General features: G+C 44.8%; 1 protein-coding gene across 2 annotated transcripts; it reads right to left on the bottom strand.

Moving 5' to 3' along the window:
* Nucleotides 1–11,910: 11,910 nt before the first annotated feature.
* Nucleotides 11,911–25,610, bottom strand: TMEM114 (transmembrane protein 114). 2 transcript variants are annotated; one of them, XM_025171811.2, is made up of 5 exons: nt 25,154–25,610; nt 22,536–22,616; nt 21,095–21,130; nt 15,681–15,818; nt 11,911–14,220 (listed from the first exon to the last, which is right to left on the bottom strand). In XM_025171811.2, the coding sequence occupies exons 1-5, from the start codon at nt 25,350–25,352 to the stop codon at nt 13,988–13,990; spliced, it is 687 nt and encodes a 228-aa protein (XP_025027579.1). In that variant the 5' UTR covers nt 25,353–25,610; the 3' UTR covers nt 11,911–13,987. The 2 variants fall into 2 exon arrangements, with proteins under 2 accessions (XP_025027579.1, XP_025027580.1); XM_025171812.2 differs by lacking the exon at nt 21,095–21,130.
* Nucleotides 25,611–27,048: the final 1,438 nt, after the last annotated feature.

Here is a 27,048-nt window from a genome sequence, read left to right as displayed (position 1 = left end):
GGGGTTCATGCAGAGGGGTGGTCACCTATTCGCTAGAGACGAGGACAGGGTATCCTACGTGGCCGAGCTGCTAGATGGCCAAGCAGCCAGCTGGGTGATCGGGCTGTACGATGCCAACGCGGCGGAACTACGGAGTTTCCCGGACTTCATGCAGGCGCTCCGGGACAGATTCGAGGACACATTGAGCGCCAAGCGGGCGGAGGACGACATCCTACAGTTCAGACAGCGGGGCAAATCGGTATCGGAATATGCCCTGGAGTTCCGGAGGTTGGCCGAGAAGCTCACGGACTGGCCGGAGTCCCTGAAGGTGAAGTACTTTAAGAGGGGACTCAACCCAGAGATCCTGGAACGGGCACTGGGGCGGGACGACCCGTCCACAGTGAAGGATTGGATCTGGCTGGCCGGAACGGCGGAATCGGCGTGGCGGCAGATCCAACAGAGCACAAGACGACGGGACCAGACGAGGGACCGGCCGAGGGAGAGGACCCCCGAGGAGAGACGGAGAGGTCGACGGCAGTCCACCGGGAGGCGAGAGGCGACCAGAGCCCCGAATCTGTGCTTCCGATGCAGAGGCAGAGGCCACCGAGCGGCGCAGTGCCCGACGGAGCGGGAAGGCGCCCCACCACGGCCCGAAGTCAAAACCCCGCGTGCGAACAGGAAAAGGACCGGTGACCGACCGCGGAAGGGGGCAGTGGCGGCGGTGACCGAGAAAGGACGCGGGGGGTGGTCGACCCCGGAGACAGCATCCTCCGGAGAGGACTCGGAGCCGGCGGGAAACGAGGCGCGCTCGCACTGAACGGCGTCCCAGTGCGAGCAGGGGAGTCGAGGCGCGCGGACCCAATAGGAGACGAGGACTGCCCACCGTTCTGGGTGAGGATACACGTCCGGGGGGTGAGATCCGGAGGGGAGGCGCAGCTACGGGCGCTACTGGACTCGGGCTGCACCCACTGCTTGATGCACCCAGCGGTGGTCTCGGGGCTCGGGCTACAGCTGAGGCGCCTCCGGGAGCCCATTTCATTCAGCCAGTTAGATGGCACGCTGGCAGGGGGGGGGCCAGCTCAGTATTACACCGAGCCGGTCCAGATGACGATCGGGAGTCACCGGGAAGAACTGAGGTTCGTGGTGGTCCCGGTGGCCGACTACGCGGTGGTACTCGGCTTGGCGTGGCTGCGGCGGCGGAATCCACGAGTCGACTGGACGGCGGAGGCAGTGCGGTTCAGGGTCGACAGACCGGCGAGGGGCGAGAGCAGAGGGGACCGAGCCGTGGAGACGGAGGCAGCCGCAACCACCGGCGGGCAAGCGGAGGGTCCGGGACACCGGGAGACGGGGCGAGAGCAGATGGGGCCCGAGACCCGGGCGGCAACAGCAGCAGCAGCAGCGCCGGGACCCCGGAGACCCGCCACGATCCCGAGGCGAGGGAGGCAGCGGCGACTGGCGAGGCGACCGCAAAGCGAGGGGCCGGACCCGGGGAACCCCCGACGGGCGGCGGAATCCCGAGGCAGTATCGAGACCTGGCGGCAGCGTTCGGGGAGAAGGAGTCCGACCAGCTCCCACCACACCGGCCCAGTGATTGCGCCATCGAGCTAGAGCCAGGAGCGACCCTGCCTAAGCCGAAAATGTACTCCCTGTCGAGGAGGGAGATGGGGGCCCTGCGCGAGTTCATAGACAAGAACCTAGCGCGGGGATTCATCCAACCCGCGAAGTCACCATTAGCGGCCCCGGTGTTATTCTGGGAGAAGAAGGACGGCTCGCTCCGTATGTGCGTAGACTACCGGGGGCTGAACGCAATCAGCACGGAGTACAAATACCCCCTCCCCCTGATGAAGGACTTGATGTCGCATCTGTCGAAGGGGAGGGTGTTCACAAAACTGGACTTGCGCGAAGCCTACTTCAGAGTTAGGATCCGCGCAAAAGATGAGTGGAAGACGGCGTTCAACACCCCGCTCGGAAGCTACCAGTTTTCCGTGATGCCGTTCGGATTAAAAGGGGCCGCGGGGGTATTTATGCAGCTAATAAATGAGGTGCTGCACGACCTACTCTACCGGGGGCGTCCTGGTCTACCTGGACGACATCCTCATCTACACCGAGACCCTGGCGGAGCACGTGAGCCTGGTGCGCACGGTGCTCCAGAGGCTGCTGAAGGCACGGCTGTACGCAAAGCTCTCGAAATGCGAGTTCCATCGAGAGCAACTAGACTACCTCGGCTACCGAATATCCAGCCGGGGAATTGAGATGGACCCGGCGAAAGTAAGGGATGTCCTGGGCTGGGAAGCGCCACGAACCCGGAGGCAACTCCAAAGCTTCCTAGGGTTTGCGAACTTCTATCGTCAGTTCATCCCGAACTTCGCCCAAATCGCCCTTCCCCTAACCGACCTGCTAAAAACCAAGGGCACTGGGAAACCCCCCAAGCCCAGCATGGCACTCGCGTGGACTGCAGAATGCCAGGGGGCGTTTGAGGAACTAAAACGGCGGTTCACCGCGGAGCCGATCCTGCGCCATCCCGACCCAGACCGGCGGTTTATAATCCAAGTGGATGCATCAGACGTGGCAACGGGAGCAGTCCTGCTCCAACCCAGCCCGGAGGGGGCCATCCACCCGTGCGCCTACGCCTCCCGCAAATTCACCGAGACGGAGAGGAGGTGGATGGTGTGGGAGAAAGAGGCGTACACGGTCAAGTGGGCGCTGGCCACGTGGAGGCACCTACTGGAGGGGGCAACTGAACCGTTCGAGGTGTGGACGGACCATAAGAACCTCGAGGCCCTGAAGACCCGCGTAAGCTATCCCCCAAACAGGCACGGTGGTCCCAATACTTCGGGAGGTTCAGGTTCACACTGAAACACATCCCCGGGAAGCGCAACTTCCTAGCGGATGGACTGTCTCGCATGCCCCAACACACCAGCCTACGGGAGGAGATCGTGGACTCCGTCATCCCCGCCAGCAGGCTGGCTGCAAAGGCGGTGACCCGAAGCCAGACCAAGGGGGAGCGACGGGACGCGGCGTCTGAAGTAAGGCAAGGGTTCGCGGAGGCGGCGGAGCGGGACGCTTGGCTCAAGCAGAACCGAGAGGCGCTAACCGGCCAAGAGGGGTTGTGGTGGCACGAAGGAAAGCTGTACGTGCCCGAGGGTTGCCGACGGGAGGTCATGGAGAGAGCCCACGACAGCCAGAGCGCGGGGCATTACGGCTTCGTAAAGACACTCCACTTAATCCGGCGGCAGTTTTGGTGGCCCACGCTCCGGAAGGACGTGGAGGCGTACTCGGGGGGTTGCCCGGTGTGCGCAACAGCGAAAGGAGCCAAAGGCAAACCTAGAGGCCTACTCCAGCCGGTAGCGGAACCCGACGGCCCTTGGCAAGAGGTCGCCATGGACTTCATAGTGGAGCTCCCGGAGAGTAAGGGGAAGACCGCCATTTGGGTGGTCACGGACTTATTCTCCAAACAAGCGCACTTTGTAGCGTGCCGGCGAGTCCCCACGGCCGAGGGGCTGGCGAGACTGTTCGTGCAACATGTCTACCGACTCCACGGCGCACCTCGACGTATCGTCAGTGATCGGGGCGACAACTTCATCGCGCGGTTCTGGCGGGAGTTCCTGAAGCGGGTGGGGATGAAACAAGCCCTATCCTCCGCGGCGCACCCGCAGACGGACGGAGCCACGGAACGCCTGAACGGGGGGCTCGAACAGTACCTGCGCTGCTACGTGGGGCACCAACAGGACGATTGGGCGGAGCTACTACCATTCGCGGAGGTGGCATACAACAACGCCGTCCACAAGAGCACCGGGTTCTCTCCGTTCAAAGTAGCCACCGGGAGAGATTTCGTCCCCATGCCGGAGCTGCCTCAGCCGGAATCCCAGATCAACTCCCTGGACGCCTGGTTCGCCCAAATCGACGAGACTCGGCGAGCGGCGCACGCGGCATTGCAAAGAGCCAAAGCCGACTACAAGAAGCACGCGGACCGCAAGAGGCTCCCCGAGGAAAAGTGGAAAGTGGGGGACCAGGTGTATCTGTCAACCAAAAACCTAAAGACGCACCAGGCATCGAAAAAACTCAGCCCGAGGTTTGTGGGGCCGTTCCCCATTTCGGAGGTCATCAATCCGGTGACCGTCAGGCTGACGCTCCCGAAAAGCCTCGGGAAGATCCACCCGGTGTTCCATTGCAGCCTGCTAAAGTTGCACCAGCCGGGGAACGCCTGGCACAAGGCGGAGGGAGTACCACCACCCATCATGGTCGGGGGGGAGCAGCATTTCGAAATCAACCGGATACTGGACGCCCGGAGGCACAAGGGGCAGACCCAGCTCCTAGTGCAATGGAAACATTTCCCCAAGTCCCACAGCGAATGGGTGAGTAAAACCCACATAAGGGCGCCGGACCTAGTGCGGGACTTTTACAGTAAATACCCCGGGAAGCCGAAATAGGACCGAGGGGGGGGAGTTGTCTTCAGGGGGGCGGCATGTCAGGTTCGGTCAGCACGAGGCTTCAGGGAAGCACGGGGCTGCAGGGAAGCTCGCAACCAGACCACGCGGAATCCACCGGCGGTAGCTAGCGGGGAAAAGAGGAACCGAAAGCGCCGCTAATTAACGAGCCACCTGCGGCCAGCTAAACAGGAAAACCACAGCGGAAGCTTTTAACTAGGAACTGATAACGGCACGAGCAAGCAAGGAACGGGGCCGCAGGGCAGCGAAACAAGATCGCAACGCAGCACAGAACCCGCGGGTCTGCACGTAGCAGGGAGGGACCAACCCAGCCGGAGGGGGACTGGCGATCAAGGACAATGGACTCTGACCGACCCTGCCATCATGAACGATCAGGGGGGACATTGGGGGGCCTAATAGCCCACAGCCGCAACGCGATCACGAGGCGGGAAAAAGCGCGGGAAGGGGGGAATATAACAAGTGATGCAATTGTACCAAGCCAGTCCTGGCTTTGCTTGTGACTACTACGTTACGCATGAGTAAACCTTCTTTGTGAACCACACGTGTCACGAGAGTTTCTCTGTCGAACGGGGCAAATCTCACATGAAGAACATACATTGGGGGTAGATACCTCAGCCTATGCCACACATGGACCCCATCACCTTTTTTGAGGCACTCATTGAGGGAGTAGGTGGGATCATGGTTGTGCACCTTAAGCCTGCCAGAACTCTTGCAGATACTTAACGTTTGCCTCTCAAATCTCCCCCACCCTGAAAAGAAGCATTGATTTCATCCACTCAGGTGAAGTCATGAACTCACTGGTCATCTTCCAACACACAGCTTCTGGAGGATACACATATCCACAGGTATATTGCAAACCTCAGCTACACAATATACAGAAACTTGCTTATCCTATACCCTTGCTTTTACCCTACACAAGAGTATAGGAACAGAGGGCAACCACACCAGACCTGTTCTCTCCATGGCTATCTGCATGGGGCCCAAGGAGGCAAATGACTCATGTGCATCGTGATGTTATTGTGCAAATGACATAATATATGTCACAAGGCACATGACATCACTGTGGTTTGTCATAGGCACCTGTCACCTCATTCTCTTCCTATCTATGTACTACTAAAACTCTCGTGTCTGTCTGTAACCTTTAACTGGGAAAAATGGTATGTCATAGGCCAACAATTTTTGAACCAAAGTACCTCAAATGGGTTAATTTACAGAATGCATCCAAAATCCAGGACTCATGACTCCCATGGAATTGAAATTTGGCAAATTTTATAAAACATGTTATGACATAAAAAATGTCATAAAACATTTCCTGTGGTCAGCTCCTGATGTTTGTCTGTGCTACACAGTTCAATATGAATGCCATGGGCTATTTTCATGGCAGATACATCTCTGAATATCTTCCTGAATTTTTAAGTACTTTTCAAGTGAAGGCAGTACATTAGAAGCTCTGCCAGTGTTGAAGGCATTTAGGAATCCGGTAAGGAAATATCTCTGAAATGATGACCCAATGGGTCATGGGCTGTCTAGTTGCTCTTAAAGCTCTTTTTCTAGGGGGAGTGAGAACAATTGTTCCAGACCCCATCTAAACAATGGTTTCATATTTCCCAGGATTACAAGAATGGATCCTTTTCATTCAATCATGTTCAAGCATAATTTCAGATGTTGAGTTTCCTAATGCAATACCATTTACTGGGCCATTTAAGTAAGTGAAGGCAACATTACATTGGCTTAGAATACAATGATAAGAAATGTGGAGGGGTGGATTCAAATGAACATAGTCTCTCAGAGTCATGTGGTTTTTTTAAGCCTGGTTCTTCTGAATGCAAGTAAAACTATGTACACTATGTGTGTGATTGAAATCCTGGTAATACAGTATGTCCCAAGGGGAATTCTGCTCATGTTCAGCCAGACATTCCCTACACACCTTTCAGATCTGGCATTGTGTGGAAGAGGGATGTGAAGATACAGGAAAAGAAAATATTCTTTATCTTCTGAAATGTTGGATTATTTTCAAAATATTTCCTAATAATTCTTTTGAAAAGGTATGTACATGGTTAAGAACATGACCTGCTATTGCCACCCAACTTCTCCACTCAAACATGTTTTCTAAAATCTATATAATAGGAAGTCTTCTATATAAGTTTTTACAATATGAGACCTTTATAATCCCTGTACACAAACACAGTGTAATGTTCAAGAATCCTCCTCCTCCTCCTCCTCCTCCTCCTCCTTCTTCTGCTTGATGAATTTCTTCCTGTCCTCAATGAGCCTGTCCTCAAAGCATTTTGAATGAGCTCCAGAGCAAGATCAATGTATTTATTTAAAATATACACTATTTTTATTTATTTGCTAGTTTGTTTGTTTAGCAAATTTATACGGGTGCCCATTTCACTGGACGTGATTCTGGGCAGCGTACAACTAATAATTAAAACAATGTCACAACCATTAAAACACTTAAAACAATAAACATACCCTACACAATAATTCTGAACCATGGTTCAGCTGACTGGGGAATTCTGGGAATTGAAGTCCACATAGCTGGAGGATGTCCTTCAACCTGATAGAAGTGGGCATCTTCTTCTTCCTGGGTTTGCCCAGGGGTTAAGTGGGGATGTCTTTGAGAGTTCTGTGTTTGCCAAGGATTCACCATGGTTAACCAAAGAGAAGGCATAGTCAATATAATTATCTTAATTACAAAATCCCCTCTCAGTTTAGTTATCACTGGCACTGAATCTTGTAAGTTTCAGGTGCCACCTTAAGTTTCATCTGTTCTCCCAGACTTTGGTTAAATTCTAGCACTGGAAGTCTGTGTCTTGCTATTGGTTTTCTGTTCCATCAAAAAGATGTCAAGAAGAGAAGGAATAGCTGGCCCCACCTGCCCCTTCTTGCAAACTACTTTTGTCTCCTTGCCCCCTTCTGAAGCTCCATAAAGGATTCTCCACTGGGAATGTCAACCCCAAAGAACAAAGATCACTATCTTAGAAATGTCTGTTTTCTAGCAAGTCCATGCTTTTATCACAGATAAAGCCAGAGCAGAACAGAGCATAGCTCATACAAGGGGCCAAAAACCAGCTTCCCGAGTAGCTTCTCTGTTATTGGGGAGGGAAGCAAGGAGGAAGAAACATGCTTCTAGTCCTCCTGATTAAATTTCAAACTATGGACAAAGCTTGGTAAAATCTCATGAAGGATGTGACTTTTCATTTGGTCAGAATGTGAAAATGAAGTGCCCCTTTGCAGCTCCTTCCTTGGCAGGGGAGAGAACACAGAACGTTTGTTTTATTTTATTTTATTTTATTTTATTTTATTCATTTCATTTCATTTTTCTCTCTTTTCCATTGCCTCTGTTCCTTCCTTTCCTCTGTTGTTGCCTCTGTGCTGAATTTAAACAATGTATTCCTAAAGGCAGGGATGTTTCATCTTGCATACCCAGTTAGCAAACCTTTATGTCTCCTAACTTCTTCTTATTTGGATTATTATTATTATTATTATTATTATTATTATTATTCTAATATTAGTAATATTAGGAAACAACATGCAACCTGACTGTTGGGCATTACGTTTTCTGAGGTCTTACAAAGCTTACTGCTTCTCTAACCATCTTCCAAGCAGGCCACGGATATTATTTTAACGCATTTCTCTCCCCCAAATTAAGTTTCATCCTCATACAATGCATATGGAGAAACGACTGCAGCTATAAAAGAGTCATTATGTCAACCCTTCCTTACATTGCCGGCACAGCCAATTTCCAAGCGCTCGGGAAGATGTACCCACTGCAGTGTGGTGCCATTTACTTGCTCTGCACTTTTAATGCATTTGAGACAATATCACCTTTTAAATATTTGAGGAGAACAAGTTGCCTGGGAAAAGCAAGGCAACCCTTCACCAATCAGATGGAGGTGTCCCTGGGTCACAGTCATCAGCAAAATTATGAAAAGCTTCTAGAGTCTCTTGTGACCCCAAAAGTTCGTTGCAAAAAGCCTGGGATGGCTCTCTCCCTACCCCTGTCAAAAGGCAGAGGAAGAACCAGAATTCTAACTATGCAAAGAACAATCTTGCAGCAGTCTTTCCCAGGAGTATTTTACAGTCCATACAAGACCGGCTTAAAGCAGCAATAAATGAGTTGGGTTGGATTTCTCTCATCCAGCGTGTTATTTGGAGACCCTCGCACCGGATCCCCATACCTACCCAACATTAATTTTCCGGCCAACGTATCGACAAAGTGTAAACTTGATGCAGCTTTGACCAAAAGCAACGGGTGCGCTATTCTGTACAGCCTGATTTGCTTGAATATCACAGGCAGCCCAAATAATTTTCTTTTGTAGCACTCTCCCTGCTCATTTCTTCCAACGTTTCTCCTGTTTTCCATTAATATTTCTGTATTGCGGAAAACCCATTAAGGGAGAGCCAATAACTTTCCAGTGCTTTTTGATATGTAGTGCTAAGAGCTTTCTATCGGGAGCATTGTAGGTAGCTAAGAACAAAGATGCGAACCAGAAGTGTACCAAATGTGCAAATCAAGCTTTGTTCCCAAAGGCATTTCGTTGTGGTCAGTTGACCCATCAGCTTTAGTCAGTTTGATTTACCTTGTAAAGAGTGGCTTTGGAACATGTACAGTTGTTGAAGCCACTAAGCAAAGGGAAGCAAAGCCACTCTTTGGCTTGGAATTTGGTCCACGGGGCAGAACATCACTTTACATTGCAGAAGAGCTTCAAAGTGGCATTTCACCCAAATTTTCATCCAAGTAAAGTGCCCCTTTGGAGATCTGCACATCCTTTAGTAATGTGAGAGTTACTTTTCAGGTTGGTAAGATGATGAGCGTTTATGAAAGCAACCAACAGGCACACACTGTCCTGCCTTCACCAAAGAGGGGAGTTCCCAGCCCCCTTTATCGAAGAATCACAAAGAAATGAACAGTTTTGTTGCTCTAAATTTCTTAGAAGCAGGTGTCTCATGCTGGCTGGGGAATTCTGGGAGTTGAAGTCCACACATCAGCAAGCCACCAAGGTTGAGAAACACCTTTCTAATGCATACTTTTCATCAGAGCTCTTAGATTCTTGGGTTTTTTTAAATTAACTATTTCTAGTCTAGACTGCAAAAAAGGAAATCTGACAAATAGGAATATATTATGTGGATCTTTTGGCCGTAATAAACACTACAATTACAAAATATGAATATGGGAGCCATGCTTGATCAGACTAAAGTTCTACCTGGACTGGCATGTCACTTCTCATAATGACACACCAGATGCTTCCAGAAGGCCGCCGATAGACTGCAACAGACCTGCTATTCGTGCTTGCCAGCAACTGGTGTTCAGAGATACATTGCTTGGGGTCTTGGAGGCAACGTATATTTATTGTGACTGTTAATTTATCAAAGCTGCCCACCTCCCAACAATTCTAGATTCTATATAGTCATTGTGACCCTAGCAGCCTCGAATAAGCTTATTCTTCATTCATTTATCTAGGGCCCTTTTAAAGCTCTCCAAACTGATAGCCATCACTACATTCTGTGGTCCAAAGTTTAATGAGGCACTCTGTTAAGAAATGTCTCTTTTATCTTTTCTGAATCTTGCACCATTCACAATGACTCCGATTGTTCTCAGATGTGTGGGTTGCACTATCCACTTTCTTCAGGTCGTGCGTCATTTTGTACAACTCTATCATGGGTTCCTTTCTCTTATCAGCCTTTTTCTAAGCGAAAAAGGCTGAAACAGCACAACCTTTTCTCAGAGGAGAATGGTTCTTGTTTGTGGACACTGGCTTTCTCTGAACCTTTTCTTATACACTAGGCTTTATTTTCACTTCCTTTTCCAAGGACCCCTTAATGTGGAACAGGGTTTTGTTTTGTTTTTTTCACATTTACCAAAACCTGGCTAAATGCATATAATAAAACTACTTAAGACTTTGCCCTCTGTCGGTAGAATGTTAGTGAACATTCCATGACGTCACAAGAACTCCTCTTATCCCCGTTCTTGGGAGCTGTAAAGGGCTGAATGGGAGAAAATCCAGGCTGAAGTTGAACCCAAGCAAGAATGAGTTGCTGTTTGCTGATCATGATTCTCGGTTCATACCACTGTCATCTCTGCATGCACTACCTCAGAAAGAACAGGTTCTCGATTTGGGGATCTTTCTGGACTCACACCTCCTTCTCAAGCAGCAGGTGTCATCCCTGAGTGGTGTTTGCCCAATTGTGTCTGCTGTGCCAGCTGAGATCTTGCCTGATGCAGGAGGACCTGGCTATAGGGAACTCATGCCCTCATTACCATCCAGTTAGACTACTGCAATGCCCTCTGCCTTTACTTAGAAACTACAGCTGGCTCAGAAGCCTGCATGTGACATACTAATACACAGCACTGGGAGCATACAGTATCAGATATTGACTTCCAGGTACAATTTATAGCGCTGGCTTTTACCCATCAAGTCCTTTACGGCTTGGCACCTGGATACCTGCAGGACTACCTGCTCCAGTCTGAATCGTCCTGACCTATCAGATCATCTCAGAGTCCCACGCTTCTGGGTTGTGAAGGGAACTGAAGCCCAGAGGCGCTGCTTCTTAGTGGCAGCGCCCGTGTTTTAGAACAGCCTCCCAAGAAGACCGGACTAGCCCCCTCCCTGATGGCTTTCTGAAGGATGAGCTCGTTCAGATGGCCAACTAAGTTCATGACTTGTGCCATTTTTTAGTATTTTTGCTCTTTTATTGTTTGCTTTTATTTCTGCTTTTTTTCCCCCCCCTGTGGCTGATATGGTTTATTGAGTTTATGATTCTATGATCTAGAATTTAATGTTTATGTTAAACGGACTGTGGATGTTTTAATTAACCTTGGTAATATCATGCATGCCATGGAGAATCGTCAGGTTGCAGCTGGGATAGAGATGCAATAAAGAAATAAACAAACTCAGGAGATTCTAGCCATTACTGGCTAACCTTATCACATAACTGCTGAGAAGCTGATTTTTTATCACCGACTTGATCGCCTGGTCTTGAGTCACACTAACTGAGCTTTGCATGTAGCATGCATTGATTGAGTGACTGATTGATTGAGTACACCGAGTTCTATGCCACCCAGTCTCTGGACTACCTACTGGCAACTACCCAAGTCTTTAACTTGCCTGGCTAAGAATGCTTCGAGAACTCAGGTAGTGGGCCCCATTTTCATGGAACTTAGCATCAGAACGTCAAGGCCCCTTCTGTGGTCTCTTCTGCCAGCTCAGTTCCCAATCAGCACATATGTAATACTAAGGAATACCCCAGTTTGGATCCCTGGACACTCACTTTAAACCCTAGCTGATAGTCTTATTCCCCCCTCTCAAGAGAGAGTCACAATTCTTCTTTGCTTCTTTGCATTTTTAAAATATATTAGATATTGTTAGTCAACCAGCCATCTGGCTAGTCCTTCACAACTCAAGTTCACTTGTCAATTTGATTGGAAGATGCAAGAGAAGATAAAGAATAAAATCCATTAGACTCGAGGTGGTTAACAAGTAACACCAATTTTATTTCAGGGAATGAGAGTTACACATCTTGAAAGTTTAAAGAAAACATGTGGCATAAAAATAAGAAACACAGGATTTCTAGGGCATTTTCCTCTACTCTCCAGAAAGATATGAAACTAAGTAAGTTCTATTCAGGGTCCTTCATTCTACACCATTTTCTGAAACTGAGCCCAGCCCATGCTCACAAGAAAGAGGAATGAAGTAACAAATCACAGTTTCATGCTGTATCTGAGGAGGATTCACAATCAAATTAAATTGAAAAGTGAATCCTTATCACTTATCAATTTAATTTGAAAAGAAATAGTTAATGTCTGGAAACAAAGCATAAGAAGAGAAGGGAAACAATGGGGAGAGGTCAAGATGGTGGGTATGGCCTTGAGAGTGAAGCCCCATCTCCTTTGGAGATGTGTGCAACTTGTGTGCAACGCACGTACAAAAAGGGAAGGATTCCGATTGCGACACTGCACCCACCATCTCGCAAATTTTGATCCCCTCTGCAGACAGAAGAGAATGCGAATGCAAGCATCACCTTGTTCCTCCAGTAAACTTACACTGCTATGTGATCTGAGCATCGAGCCTCTGTCCACTTGAAAAATGGAGCTAGAAGACCTAGCAAGGGAAGGGGGCAGAAAACATAAAGGTATTGACTCCTAGATGATAGATTATAACTTACAAAGAGAATCACACCGCCAGACCTTGCCTGGGTCAGAGGATTGGATGTCCTACTAGAATCCTACCTTAACCTATATCTTTTTCTAGCGTGGGCATCAAGTTAAGGAAAGTAACTCCAGCTTTTGGGAGCTTCCCTTTCACAGCTTTTTTTCTGAGCTATTCTGTTCTCGTTCTTGCCACGAGATGTCAGCAAAGACCATAGTTTTTCCTACACAATGTTCATTTTCTCTGAAACTAAGTGAAACCCCATTGACACTTTTCTTTTCCTTACTGTCACTTGAGGGTGTCTTTCTTCCAGTATTACTTCGTTGAAGGAAATACCAGAATGCTCCCACACATGTACAGACTTCTCTCAGGAGGAGAGGTAGCTGACAAGCTGTATTAAATTTGCCAAAACTGCAATAGTCTTGACCGTTTTTAAGATGGGATATTTATGAATGTTCTGTGACAGCACAATCCAAGAGAACTTGCTGCAGTTGCATTGGGACCGGCAAGGAAATGACCACCCGCATATACAGTATATCTAGTTGCTGAACTAACCTATTTGCTGGGTTTACACAACACACTGAATGATAAAGAACCAAACAGGCTTGGTTTGCACTACATGCTAAGCCCACACACACCAAAATGAAACTAAGATGGCCACTAACCAAGATCTGCATATTGCACAAATACAGCCTGTGGGTCTATCTGACCTAATTAAGTGTGCGGCCCGAATACTGCCAATGTTTGAGAGTCACTTTTTGTGAGATGGGCAGTATCTGAATTTGAAATATAAATAAATAAATAAATAAATAAAAATTTTCTTCGGGCAGTGCAGAAACCACTTGGCACTGGGTCCAGAATCTAGACTCTTGATAATCTCAGGTGGAGACCATTGTTTCATTTTCTTTCATTTTTTTTTTTTTAAAAGGAAGAAAGAAAAGAAGCCCTTAGGATACTTATCTACTGAAACTTCAGAAGTCAGAGTGGTTGATGGGCAAGATTTCCAAAATTTAAGGGTGAAGTGCTGATTCTTCACGAACCCCCGTCTGCCACTCTGACTAGCAACACAAAGAAAGTTTCAGTGAATAATTTTAAAAGAGGGTAGGATAAATTAGCCAAAATAAAGATATGTTAATTTGTTCAAGGAAGCATTTGTTTTCTACAGAACACAGAATTTAACTTTTGATGGTGCAGACTTTTTCTTTGATTATTTTATGCTTAGTCACACAGCTCCGCACAGAACCTTTTTGGGGATCTTATCTTAGCTGTTGGTCAAAACTCTCGGCCACTGAAGCAGTGACAAAAGGATATCCTGTAGTGTGGCTTTGACCCAGCACAAAGCGGCGATGAAAAAGAGACAGAGGCCGGTGACGAAAACAGCATTGAAGAAGACCACCTCTGACATCTTCAAATGAAACTGTCCCACCGTCGTTTCTGGCCCACCATCCTGGACATTAGAATGAACGCCAGCCCAGTGAGAAGCTCTGCAGCGATGGACACCCAGGCAAAGGCCAAGGACCAGCCAAACTGGATGTTGAGATATTCCAAGAGACTCTTCCTCCCCAGAAGAAGGACGGCTTCCTTGAAGGCGGCAGCAGAATAGGCGATATAGATGCTGACCCCAAGGAGGGTAACGAGAGCTAAAAAGGACACAAACAGAGTCTGATGCCTCCACATTGGAGAACTGTCTCCACAAATCACTGTGCAGATTCTGAAGACTAGAAGGAATTTGCTCATTGTAGCCATGAGTTCACGAGTACAGAGCTTTTAATGATTTGTGCTTTTATAATCACACCTTCCTTTCCAAAACAGAATTACCACCCCAATCCAGACCCATATTTACCCTCACAGCAGCTCTGCAAGATAAATTAAGCTTAGAGAGCATGACTGGCCCATGCCACATTGGGATATAGCCAAGCGGATAGTTGAAGATTTGGGGCTTTGTTGACTGTTTCGCCCTTCCTTCAATTGTCACCCTCCAGATCTTTTGGAATACAATTCCCATCATCCCTATCCTGGTTGCTCAATGGTGTGCTGACTTAGGTGACAGGAGTTATAGTCCAGTGCACCTGAAGACGGCCAGATCAGAGAAACCTTCAGCATGTCCTGTGTATGTCAACTACCCTAGAGTATTTCACATTTAAATTTTCTTTTGTGAACCTTTTTCTTTCAGGAACAGTTATGGTGGGATGGAAAGAAGGCAGGAGAGCATGCAGACTTGATTTTCACAGGTACGGTTTTCTCATTAAAGAGAATCCAAGGCATGTGTAACTTCTCCTCTCAACATGGTTTACAAGTCAGGGTAACCGTTAAGCACCTGTTACCTAGAAATTACTATTTGCACAAAACCTGGCTTCCATAAGGGTCTGAATAAGTGAGTCTCTGACACTAATCAAGTATGAAGCGTATCTGGTCTTGCACCAGACAGAAATATTCACCTGTGATATCTTCTGCTCATTCTCATCCAATCGGATGAAAGAGTTTTTGCTATTGAAATTCCTTTCCAAGGAGAAAAGGATCTCCCTGAAATGTCATATGATCTTTTACTGGTTCAGTCCCAAGGGGGCCAAGAAGTACATGTGAATGTCCTCTCTCCAGTGGGCTGCAGCCTGTCTTTCCTTGCAATAAATACCGAGGAAAGAAAAGATGCCATAGAGAAATTCCTCTCACCAAGCAAACTGTACAGAAGTGGAGTTCTTCTTACCATTAGAGGGGGAGCCCTGCCCATGAGAAACAGTTGGAGAATTTCTCCTTCTTCTGGACAGTGTAGGAGGAGAGTCGTGTTGTTCTATGGTGGCAAAAAATCAGGACTCCGAAAGCACCTTTTCTGACTAACAAAATGGATTAAAAAGCAGTTTTCATGAGCTCACAAAAGCTTCTGCCTTTTCATCAAATGTGTTAGTCAAAAAAGGTCCTATCAGACTCCTGATTCCTTCCCCTGGAAAAAGCCATCCCACTTCTCTGCCCACAGATTTGATGGAGAAGTTGGAAGAGCCATCTCCAAACCACCTCCTGCTGCTGATGCTGCTGATGCTGCTGATGCTGCTAATACTGCTTTTTGGACCCTCGAATCATCTCAAGGACAAGCTTGACCACATACCTCCTAGGAGAAAGAGAACTCCGGTGAACAGCAGAAGGCAGAACGCTTGGGTAAAGATGCCAATGAACCCCACAATTCCTCCAAAGATGATGAAGATGAGGCTTAGAGGCAACAGGATCACAAATGCCCCACGCATGTCTGGAAGGAGACACAGAAGCAGTCACTCACATCTGAAGTTGCTTCCTATTGCAATCCAGCTATGATACACTTAGCTGCAAATGCCGCATTTTCTTCTCTTTTATCCCTGATTCAGTTTCCCTCTATTCTCTCTTGCCTGAATTTTTAAACTGAAAGTCTTTGGGACAAGCAGCTCAGTTTGGCTGTAAAGTGCCATACCCAGAATTGTAGAAGCACTGCAGTAACACTGCTTCCATACACCAACCTCCAGTAGTTTATGCTGATGGAACTGTAGTCAAGACATGGCCAATGGCTCAGTGGAAATGGAGGACTCAGAGGAAACCTGAGTAAGAATGGAGCCCAACTTCCTCCTGATTCTGTCGCAAAACACCCTTTGGATTCACACGACCCTTAATTAAATCAGAGACTTAGTATTGGATTCACACAACATGCTAAACCTGGCTGACCTTAATTGTGGTTGCTTGCTTGCTTTTTTGGGCTGTAGCTTGGAGTATTCTGTGAACCAAGATTGTTGTATCAATGAACCCAGAATCCAGGTTATCCAGGGGAAGCTCACTGTTCAAACACAGTCGTTAGTGTGGGCCCCTGACAGGCTGTTTGTGTATTGGGGGCTGTTTCTGTTTGCATATTAGGAATTTCCTGTGTCGCTCCTGCTTATTCTGGTTTGATTTGATATGTGACTAGTTAAAAGTTGAACTATAGTACCCTTTGCCTCATTATAATAGTAAAAAAACACACCCTAGGAGTAAACATGAGATGCTAATGAACCGCCCTCATGGCTTATTATGGAGTACAGAGTTGTAGTACACACGTTTTGTGATGAATGTTACCTGCTCATTGAAATGTACAAAAACCTTTGGACAATGCCTCTTTGCATGATCAATCTGGATTTTGGTCCCAAGTGCACCTCTTTGCTTCTGTACAGAGATAAAGCGTGAAAGCCTTCCCTCTACTCTGTGCGTAATTTGGCTGTCTCTTGCACTGGGTAAAAACATGCCCCAATCAGTTGGTCACCCCATGGCCAACATTAGCACCCAGAATGCAAGGCGGGATGAGCTCTTGGCCTATCTGGCAGGCTTCATCACATTCTTTTGCAGATGTGCAATCAATCCTCCAGCTTGTTATGCAGCTGAAGAAAAAATACATTTGCAGCCAAGAAGCCAGATAGAGCCACAGAATGCTTTTGAATAAGACACGGATGGTGTAGGCTACATTACCACCCTACGTCACCCGTATCACATGCAGTAGTCCCTGCTAATGGTAGATACAATGTCACTTTTGCACATTTGGCCAGCAGGCCACAAGTGAAACCAAAGCCCAGTTTTACACCATGCAGGTTCATGCTATTCTGTGCAAGCTAGGATCTCTAATCTTGAGACCACCTTGCAAGTCAACATACTGTTGACAGTATTGCATGACCTTGAAAGGGTATGCATTGTCCTGTTCCCCTGTACAAAGAGTGAATGCAAAAAGTAGAGCAACATGAGTTTGTTAAGCGTGCCTGTGAAGAAGCTTGGCCGAATTCTAACTAAACAGGTATGAAAGATGACAAGAAGTAAAATTTGGGAAGTGCAGGATGGCTCTATGGGAGGTAGGAGGTGAGCAGACCAGATATTTGCTCTTGATCTGGTCCATGAGAAATACACGAATGACATTCATTAAATCAGAGAAAAAATAGGCTTGAATGTGGAACATTTTGCATAGATTTGGAATTGAAGTTTGGTTGGGGAATGCAGGAGGAGCCCTGTGTGATGGAAAGTAAAGCATCCATGAGAATAAATGCAATGCTTAACAAATGCATCATCAGGGAGTAAAACAAATATGTCCCTCTTTTTTCTTTTTTTTTTAATGAAATGCTTGTGGTGACAGAGGGGGTTAGTCAAGGATCTGAATGTACTTTTGTTTGTAAACCATGCTGTGCTGTTGCTTGAGACCCAAATGATTTGCAGCAACTATTAGATAAACTATACAATGCAATGAGACATTCAGATCTGAAAATTAACTATTAACTAATTATTACTTATTGATATTACTAATTTTATGGATAAAAGTAATTAATTATCACAAAACAGAGTAGTTGTTTTTAACTGACAAAATGGAGTGAACAAGGTACACATATATGAGGCAAAATTAGAGCAAGTACATGAACTTGTATACCGTGGTAGAATGTTGGAAACAGGAAGAGAAATGCAAAAGGAGTGAGTAATCTGTGGTTTGTTGTGAGGAATAGATGTTTGTTAAAAGAAGCAAACAGGGCTACTATAAAAGCATGCTTCTCCCCACTCTGTTATACTGAAGTGTGAGTTGGGCGTGTCAGATGAAACATAAAAGGAAGTTGAATGCAGTGGGAATGGATTGTTCTAGTGTGGTAAAGCAGGGAGAGATAGGATCATGAATGAATGAATGAATGAATGAATGAATGAATGAATGAATGAATGAAAATGAATGAATATGAACATTGAAGACAAAAGTGTGTGACCAGCATGAAAGAAGTATGTCAAGGCCGCATAGAGAGAATGAATGAAGATCAAACCACAGAACAAGTGTATGAAGGAAGACAGAACAGAAGGAGATGACTGGGAAAGTTGTGGTCGAATGGAGTTGGTGAGAATCTGAAAAAGAAAGAGATGGGAAGTTTAAAGAGGCAGAGCTTTGATCTCTGCCATCTTGACTTTTGTACCCCACCTAGCAAGGGAATACTGTGGCTGCTTCTTTCACTGGGTGAGCATTGGTGTTGAGATATACCCACATGAACTAACCCTCTGATTTGGGCAACTCAGCTAATGCGCCAGAGGGGGCAGCCGTGTTTGTGGGCAACAGCTAAATCGTCTGTGCTTCTCATAACAGGACTTTAACAACCAGCCAATTGACTGATTGTAGGAAGGACCTTTTGCGCAATTGCAGCCCAAATCTAACAAGCGCAGGGCTCTTGGGCTCAAATACTGTTTGACTTTAAGATGCTAAGAGATTACTTGTTCCCATAAATAAATAACAAAGAAACCACGTCCCAAATCCTCTGGATGGGGCTTTCCATCTGAGTAAACACAGAGTCACATTCAGCCAAGCACCTTGTGCAGCAGCTGGTTCTGTTTGCAATTTCTCCTTTGATGAAGAGAAGTTGCTACACTGAGATAATCATTAACCGCTAATGGCTAACCTGACATTCCTTGAAGCTCTCTCCTGTGTCCTAGGAGCCTTCAGCATGATGGCTTTTATCATTGGCTTTGTTCCCATGCAATTGCTTTTCCATTTGTCTTCTCTGACCCTTCGCCCCAAGGCCATTGTCCCCTGCCAGCTGCACAAACAGAAGGTTGCCAGGTGCCTTTGTGCTTCTCCTAGGTGTGTGTCTCCCATGGGCGATCAGGACTTACGCTTCCAGTTGCTTTCATTCCTTCTGCACCAGCCCAGAGCCTGGGAGGGGAACACACAGCAGTTCCTACTGCCTCTGAACAGGAATGAAAGGCAACCTATGTGTTTATTTTCCCAAAGACCCAGCAAGTAGCAATGGAGAAGGAGGAAGAGAAGACCCTGCTTTGGGTCACATAGAAAGAGGCACCTGGGTATTCCTTGCATGTGCAATCTTACCTTGCCATTCTACCACTTTTGTCATGGGGTAGCCACAAAGCCTGGAAAAATATCTAGTGTTTGTTTGTTTGTTTACAAGAAAGGAAGTGAGAGTTTTATTATGCTAACAACATCAAACTGATTCATGTTGTACCCCTTTTCTTCAGCTCCAAAGCACGTCTACATACAATGCTCACAGACTGGCAAGATGATGCCCAGAGTGCACTCACCGGTCTCTCTTTGTCCTACCTGACTTCAAATTTTAAGTGCTCACAATAAAATAAATGGAAGTTGGCTGGCTGTAAACCAAAGAATTTTACCAGTTGACTAGTGGCTGGCCCACCAAGGTAGCCATCTTGAGACTACATAACCCACTCTGTGGTTTTCTATATGAGAACTGGAACCTGCCTCACTATTTAAGCAGCTGAAGTTTTTTTCCCCAGAATTTTGAACTGGCTTGGATTTCATAATGAATTAATGTTATAACCACAGTATTCTTACTGTAGAAATTGCTCGTCATCATCATCATCATCATCATTCAAATTCCCTTTTTTCAAAATTGACTTCCAGTGGAGGCATGGCAAGCGAAACACGTCTCCGTTGAGAGCAGAGATGATGACCACAGCAAAGACCAGAGAACCGGTAAGTAGACCAGTTCTTCAGAACCTCTCTGGACAAGGAGAGGATGGGAGATCACCTGCATGTGCTCTGGAAACCTGCTCCTCAAACAATAAACAAATTAAGAGTCCAAAGTTGGAATATTGAAACTTTAACTATAAGATTTTGGAACTAACTATATGAAATAAACAGCTTTTTGTAGGAACTAGAATTATTTTATCTACTGTAAGTCATAACGGAGATTAGAGATCTTATCATTTAAATTGGACACTACAGGGGACTAAAGATTCCAGGCAAAAAGAAAAAAAAAAACTATCTTTGGCTTTCATTCAAATTGGGATTTACAAAATGACACAAAACACTGTAACATTTGAAATATTAAAGGAAATCTTTGAAGAATGGGGACAGAAATTAGAAGCAACAATATCAACAGTATCAGTAACAATGTCTGCTTCTATGGATAGACTATGTTTAAAGGATGTTAATGAAGGAATGACAGATGTGAAACAAATCTTGCTTGATGCAGAAATAGTTGAATCAGAAATATTGGATTTTTTAAAAGTGGATTACAAGATAGAGAAGGTATTTAAAGTGGAAGTACAAGTGGCAGGCCAAGAGAATGACCTGGATAAGGACTCTTTACTGGATATACAGTACAAAAGAAGCTGATCGAAGTTTTGAAAATTAAAGGGGAAATGCAAATGATAAACCAAGAGAATGACCTGGACAATATAATTTTATTGGATTTACACAAGAGGCTTGTTAAAAGCCTCAAAGAAGCCTATGCGATGGGACAAAGAAGAATTGAAGAGAGATCAAACCCTACAATATTTGAATGAACTAAAGATTAAGATTTTCAGAGGTAAAAGGAAGGAATATAAAGTTGGTTTATTTGATCAAGGTTAAAATAAGGCATGTTTTTATGAAATTCTGGCAACCCTTTACAGACTTTTTGCTGACACCAGGATTGAAATCTTATGGATTCACTTAGAGATAAGGGATGAGTTATGGGAAGAAGACATATCTGTTTGTAACCTTATAGAGAGTGAAGAGCTACCAAATTTGTTTATATAGTAGAGTCTCATTTAACCGACCTTCGCTTATCCGGCATTCCGTCTTATCCGACGCCCCTAAAAAAAACACAACACGCATAAATCGGCGACGAGAAAAGCGTGCTGCTTGTTTGCGAGCGTGAGTGTACTCTTTCTTGTTGCTCCTGACGGTGCGGCGCCGCAACGCAAAAATTGATTGCAACAGGCGCAGCGGATCGTTTTTTTCGCTTATCCGATGTTCTGCCGGCCCGTTTATGTCGGATAAGCGAGACTCTACTGTACTTGTGATGAAAATTGGAAGTCATTTCTTTATATATTTCTTTTCTTTTTCTTATTTCATACTTTCCTTTTTTTTTCTTTCTTCTTTTTTTACTTTTTCTTTCTTTACTCTGAATTTATTTTGTATCAGTTTTTATTACTGTAATTAAAATCTTTAATTAAAAGTATATATAAAAAAACGAATTCCTTTTCTAATTATTTGTACCATAGCGCTAGTCTGTTTTTTGTCAAAATAATGAAGATGCTTCTTGAGAATCATATTAAAAATGAGTTGAGAAAAAAGGGGATCACAGTTACCTTTCAAAACTTATTTCCATCTCATTCCAACATCTCAAATCAACTTTGCGTAAGTTGCAAATTGGACACTTATGGGAACATTAATCATTCCAAGGCTGTTGTGTTTACTTATTTGCCAGGCCAAACTGTAAAGGCAAAGATACCCTCAAGTTAAGCTCAACTCCTGGTGACAACATGAACACCTCTCTGTTGCTTCCTTGATGGTCTTGCCTACCACAGACCTAGTGGTCTCCTATCCAAGTACAAACCAGATCTAAACCTGCTTACTTTTTTCAAGATCAGCCAAAGCCAGCAAAGCGCATGCTGGCTGGGGAATTCTGGGAGTTGAAGTCCACTCATCTTAAAGTTGCTAAGGCTGAGAAACACTGCTTTAAAGAATTTCAACTTTTAAAATCCACAGGGCAAATGTTTTATTAATGTCTTTAACTATTGAATAGTTAATTTCATGACAACCCTGTCCCCTCTCTTTCCAATATTCAGGTGACAAATGCTGATGTTTCTTGGAGGAAAATGCCCCCTCCCTCCAGCCCTGCTGCCTCTTTGTGGATAAAATGCAATGTTCGATGCCATTTAACATGACACTGACACATGGGGGAGTCACAAAAGTTGAGAGAGCAGTGGATCATATGTACAAAGAAGCAGGCTTCTATCACACAGTCATGGCAGCCTTTTTGCCTTTTTCGGCCCCCGCTCACAGACCCCTTTGCTTCAAGTTTTCTAACTGGTCCCAAACTGAGTTGCTTCTGCCTTCAAAAAAAACCTCCAATTATTCTTTCTAGTGAATAAAACACCAGGGTTAGGGTTAGGGTGGGAAGGGAAGGGAAGGGAGTGTTGGTAGACAATACTGACTTCACTGTATGGCAATTGCCATCCTGGTTGCAGAAAATACAATTTAGAAGCTACTTACACAGGACTTTCTTATGCGATGTGGTGATGTTCGTTGTCTCAAGTTTAAATGGGTTTACCAAAGGCAGGCATGACCTATTAACTACAAGAAAAGGGGAAATCATCAGACATCTGTTCAAACAATGGTTTTGGTCAATATTTTCCCACTTGGCACCATGGATTGATTAATCAACAAGCTTCGGGTTGATTAACCTGGCAATTAAAACAGAAGCCATGACATGCAGCCCCAGCCCTCCCCCCCAAATGTTCTCCACCCCATTATTAGAAGTGTTAGCAAGTTCTGTGGACATGTATTGTCCAAAGTTGTTGCACCCAGTCAGGGCAATTATAAAAGAACCTAGTTGTAATATTTTTAGAAATGGCATGGTTGACTTCCTGCTGATTTCAACAAGAACTACATGGCGGGTTTGCATGATCGGCTTAACCTGATTACCAGATTAACCCACTTTGAGTTTGCACAGTCCACTGAACCACAAACAAACACGGTGATGGACAATGATGCGAGAGGATCTCTTGAAGGCCAAATGTAGGGAGGGGTGCAGGTCGCTTATCAGACTCAGCCCACAGGCCAGAGTTTCCCCATCATTCCAAACAAATGCCAAACCAGCAACAGACTAAACACTCAGTTGCAGAACAATATTTAAGAAAATGAAGATTCATTTGGTGGCACTACTTTGCTAGACTGTGCATCAGTGAACAAGCACCAGGGCAAAAAGTATAGGCTGTTCTACTTTTAAATAGCATTATGGCAAAAATGTCTCCTGCCTTTTTCTCCCCTCCCAAGTCTCATTTAATTTGAGGAAAGATTATTTATAGACTTGTGCAAAGGATCCAGCATAGGCAGATGCTAGCAACTCCTTAAAGGATCCATAACTTTTCCTGGACACGTGTGGTAGCCATGTGGGCTCAAAAAAAAAAATACTTGTTTGAGATCAGCAGACATTACAGGGCGAACAACTGCACAGCACTTAAATTGCATTAAATGAAGTTAAATCCAACTAAGTCCTATTGGCTTGGATCTGCATAAAACCTCCAGTAAATAAATAAATAAAAATAAATGAAATTTATTTTGGTTATCCGAAATGTATGTCAGTTCAACTGAAGTTATTTATCTTAAATTCATATTTATATTAAGTGATGCTAGCTTAACATTATTTGTGTCAATTTATGTAATTTGCATAAGTATGCCAGTGATGTAGATTGGTCTAAATGATATGTAGTAAATATAACAACCAGAAGACATGATGAAGTACAACCAAAAATATAACACTGCTAATAAAATCAGAAAAGAATATACAGAACAGTGATTTAATAAGTGACTTTTGCAGAAACTAAAAATATGTCCATAAAGTGTTAATATAGAACTAGCTCCATCCTATATAATAAATCTAGCCATATAAACCATCTATTGCTCCACCTTCTAAGTTTTGGTACAAGATGTTATTTCAATACAATAATATTTATATAATGTACTTAGATTCTAAACAGTCTATTATTTAGGTGCCTTAGAATATTGAATATAGATAAGAGAAAAAATGGATATTCTATCATTATTCATTACAGTTTCAGGTATGAATATTACAAGCATTATGATTATTTCTAAATGACTTAATTTTGTTTAACATGCATTGAGGAAAAATGGACTCTCCTTTCCCTAAAGCTGGAACTGAGTTGTTTACTGTATTTAACACTCAGAAACCACATTTCAAAACTGGAATGTTCTTTGTCTGAATAATCACAATAAAAATAATTCATTAAATATATATGCTGCCCATCTCCCAGGGACTCTGGGCAGTTATAGAACCCATGCATATGGGCTATAAAGTATAGGCGTATAGTTTCCTCATTCATAGTGCTCACAGTGTCCCAGTTCAAACTCGGAAGAAATGGCCTTTCAAAATCCTCCACCAAATATGTGAAGAAAAGGGACAAATGGCTTATCTGAATCCCTCCAGGGAAAGGACACAGTCCTGTTTAGGTGGTGATGGTTGCCCAACCACTGAACAAATGCTTGGAAGAAATTTCCTCCTGGTATTTCCCCTTGGGATTTGCAGAGAGGATTACACAATGAAAGATAAAACATCCATACACATTTCTTGGCCAGCTTGTCATTAAAGAGGCACGCCCCCGCCCCCGGACAAATTTTCCAAAATTCTCTTCTCCCTCCAAACAACTTCAAAACTAATTTCTCTTTCATCAGACTGAATGAAAACGGTTAGAAAAAATATCTTACTATTTTTGACCCTAAGGCCTGACAGTATTAGAAAAAGGCCATCTGCTCAAATGAATCTTGTTTCAAACCAAGCTGTAGTCACAGAACATGGTAACTGTTAAGCTCCGGGAACAAAACAGGGTGTGAAAAACTTATGTAAGTTCAGGAGAATTAACACGTATGTGTCCACCTGTGACAAAATGGGACAAAGTGTTTAGAGCTTCTTCCTCATTAGAATTAAAAACTTGTTTCTTCTCCTTTCACATTAAAGATATGCCTCAACCACATTGTTGGACCCCTTGGGAATCTAACCTTGGGAAGGGGTCATCCAGCTAAGCCAATTAAATATGGTAGTTCCTTGCAAAGACCCCCCGCCAACTTCCCAGGGAAACCCTGGAGATACTTACATTGACAGGTCCTCCAGAGTCCTGTATGGGAACTCAGGCTACCTGTATCATTGCTTAACTTCTCCAGTTTAGAAGCATCAGTTAGGTACCAAAAGTCTGTGCCAAGGGCAGCCACCAGGAAGGTGAAACTTAAAACACCCGCCAGGACTGCAAACACGGAGATGCTGTTCAGCGTAACTTTCATAGTGATGGCTACCATCTGTGTCAGCCCTTGAGATTGGATGCTCTTCTGCACTGGTCCTTAAGAGGAAAGGAGCAGAACTGTTGTGGACATCTCTTCCTTGCAAGCTAATCCTCTGGAGTTCCTCTGGATGTCCAGCGTTCCTGTCTGCAACGTTTCCTTAATTTTGCTGATGTGTAATCCTAATAATAGTTCGATAATATGCTGGTAGGTATAGTCCTGGACATAAATTCAAATCTGCCCCTTTTCTTTACTGACTCTTCCCTCTGTGGAAGATCATGCCCGGTTACTTTGGAATAAGGGAGGATGTTGACTAGCACCGGCCCTCACATTTCATCCAGTTGTCATGTGATTAAGTAAATACGTAAGATACTCAGCGCTAACGTTGCCTCTTACTTCATTCAAATGCCAAACGGCTCCCTAGCACACAACAAGTCTTCTTTTTTCCCTAGACGCAGTGACATGGAAGGAGACCCACAGGAGAGCAGCGATTCTCAGCACCACAGACAGCTCCTTAGGAGTGAATAGTGTGGGTCTTTTGATACTGAAAGAAGATGGAGAAAGGATTTGTAACAAGGGAATGTGTTGACCTGCAAAGAAATGGTTATGGCATTTTCACACACATTACATACACATATGCATCTTACACACTGAATCTCTCATTCTCTCTATCAATCTTTCTTGTATTTCCTAGAACCAGAATCAAATTGCTAAAGCTGACACAGATTACTGGGGTTTTTTTCATTCACAAGGGTTGGGGCAACTATGTCTTCCTCTCACAGATCAGTAGCAATCTCAGACCTGCACAAATCACGCTATGCAAGAGATACAGTGGGACTTTATACGTGGAGTGTGAAAAGACCTTTTCTTCACACATGTTTAAGTATCTAAACCATGCATATGAGAACCAGATTGATGCAATGGTTAGAGTTAAGGTTAGGGTTAGGGTTAGGGTCACCAGGCTAGAAACTGGGAGGCTGGGAGTTCTACTCCTGCCTTACACATGAAGCCAGCTGGGTGACTTTAGGCCAGTCACTCTCTCTCAGCCCTTGAAGGAAGGCAAGAGGAAACCACTTCCGAAAATCTTGCCAAGAAAACTGCAGGGAGTTCTCCATATTACTCAACGCTGACTCAAAGGCACCAAAAAAAAAAAAAAAAAGCATATTCAACTTCTATAGTTTAAGAGGTATATGTAGACCTTGCAGAAAAAACTGGAGAATGTTGCTGTAGTCAGCACAGAAAGTGGGCATAGCCAGAATAATTCTTATTAAATTCCACCCATTTTTAAAAATCACGTTTATTCCCCAGTCCTACCTAATCTGGTCCTAAAACAATTAAGTTAAACTTGCTTTACCAAAGTTTTGCAGCAGTTTTTTTTAATGATGGTACAACTTAAAGAAGAGGTAGCAAAGGGGAAAAAATGGGGGGAGGGGGAGGTTGTGCCCCATAATATTAATTTCTGTGATTCCCAATAATATAAAATAAGGACTGTGCTCGGTGATAAAGCTCAGCTTCTGAAACCTTAAAATCCACATTCCAATTAATGACATTCTGTCCACAGAAGGATAGAAGAGAAGAAAGATACTTTAAAAAAAGGCAAAGCAAATGACCAGTCATATATGGGGCAGAAATACATTTGGTCTGATTGGGTATTAAGTGAACTCCAGCAATTGTGTTTTACTCACCCAGGTTTAGGACTTGTGTTAGGAACCAA

The sequence above is a fragment of the Python bivittatus genome, unplaced genomic scaffold (genome assembly GCF_059951505.1).
Source record: "Python bivittatus isolate LINGU-HERP-01145 unplaced genomic scaffold, Pbiv_v1 ctg000030_np1212, whole genome shotgun sequence".
Lineage (NCBI taxonomy): Eukaryota > Metazoa > Chordata > Lepidosauria > Squamata > Pythonidae > Python > Python bivittatus.
This window is presented reverse-complemented; position numbering and strand designations above follow the sequence as displayed.

What these genes read in the sequence shown, in the direction of transcription:
- TMEM114 (XM_025171811.2), bottom strand. Translation starts at nt 25,352, where the DNA reads ATGGTAGCCATCACTATGAAAGTTACGCTGAACAGCATCTCCGTGTTT. An exon ending in ACTCTGGAGGACCTGTCAAT is followed by an intron (nt 22,617 to 25,153) that starts GTAAGTATCTCC and finishes CTTTTCTTGTAG; the next exon opens with TTAATAGGTCATGCCTGCCT. An exon ending in GGAATGCCGGATAAGCGAAG is followed by an intron (nt 15,819 to 21,094) that starts GTCGGTTAAATG and finishes GTCTCCTTCCAG; the next exon opens with ACATGCGTGGGGCATTTGTG.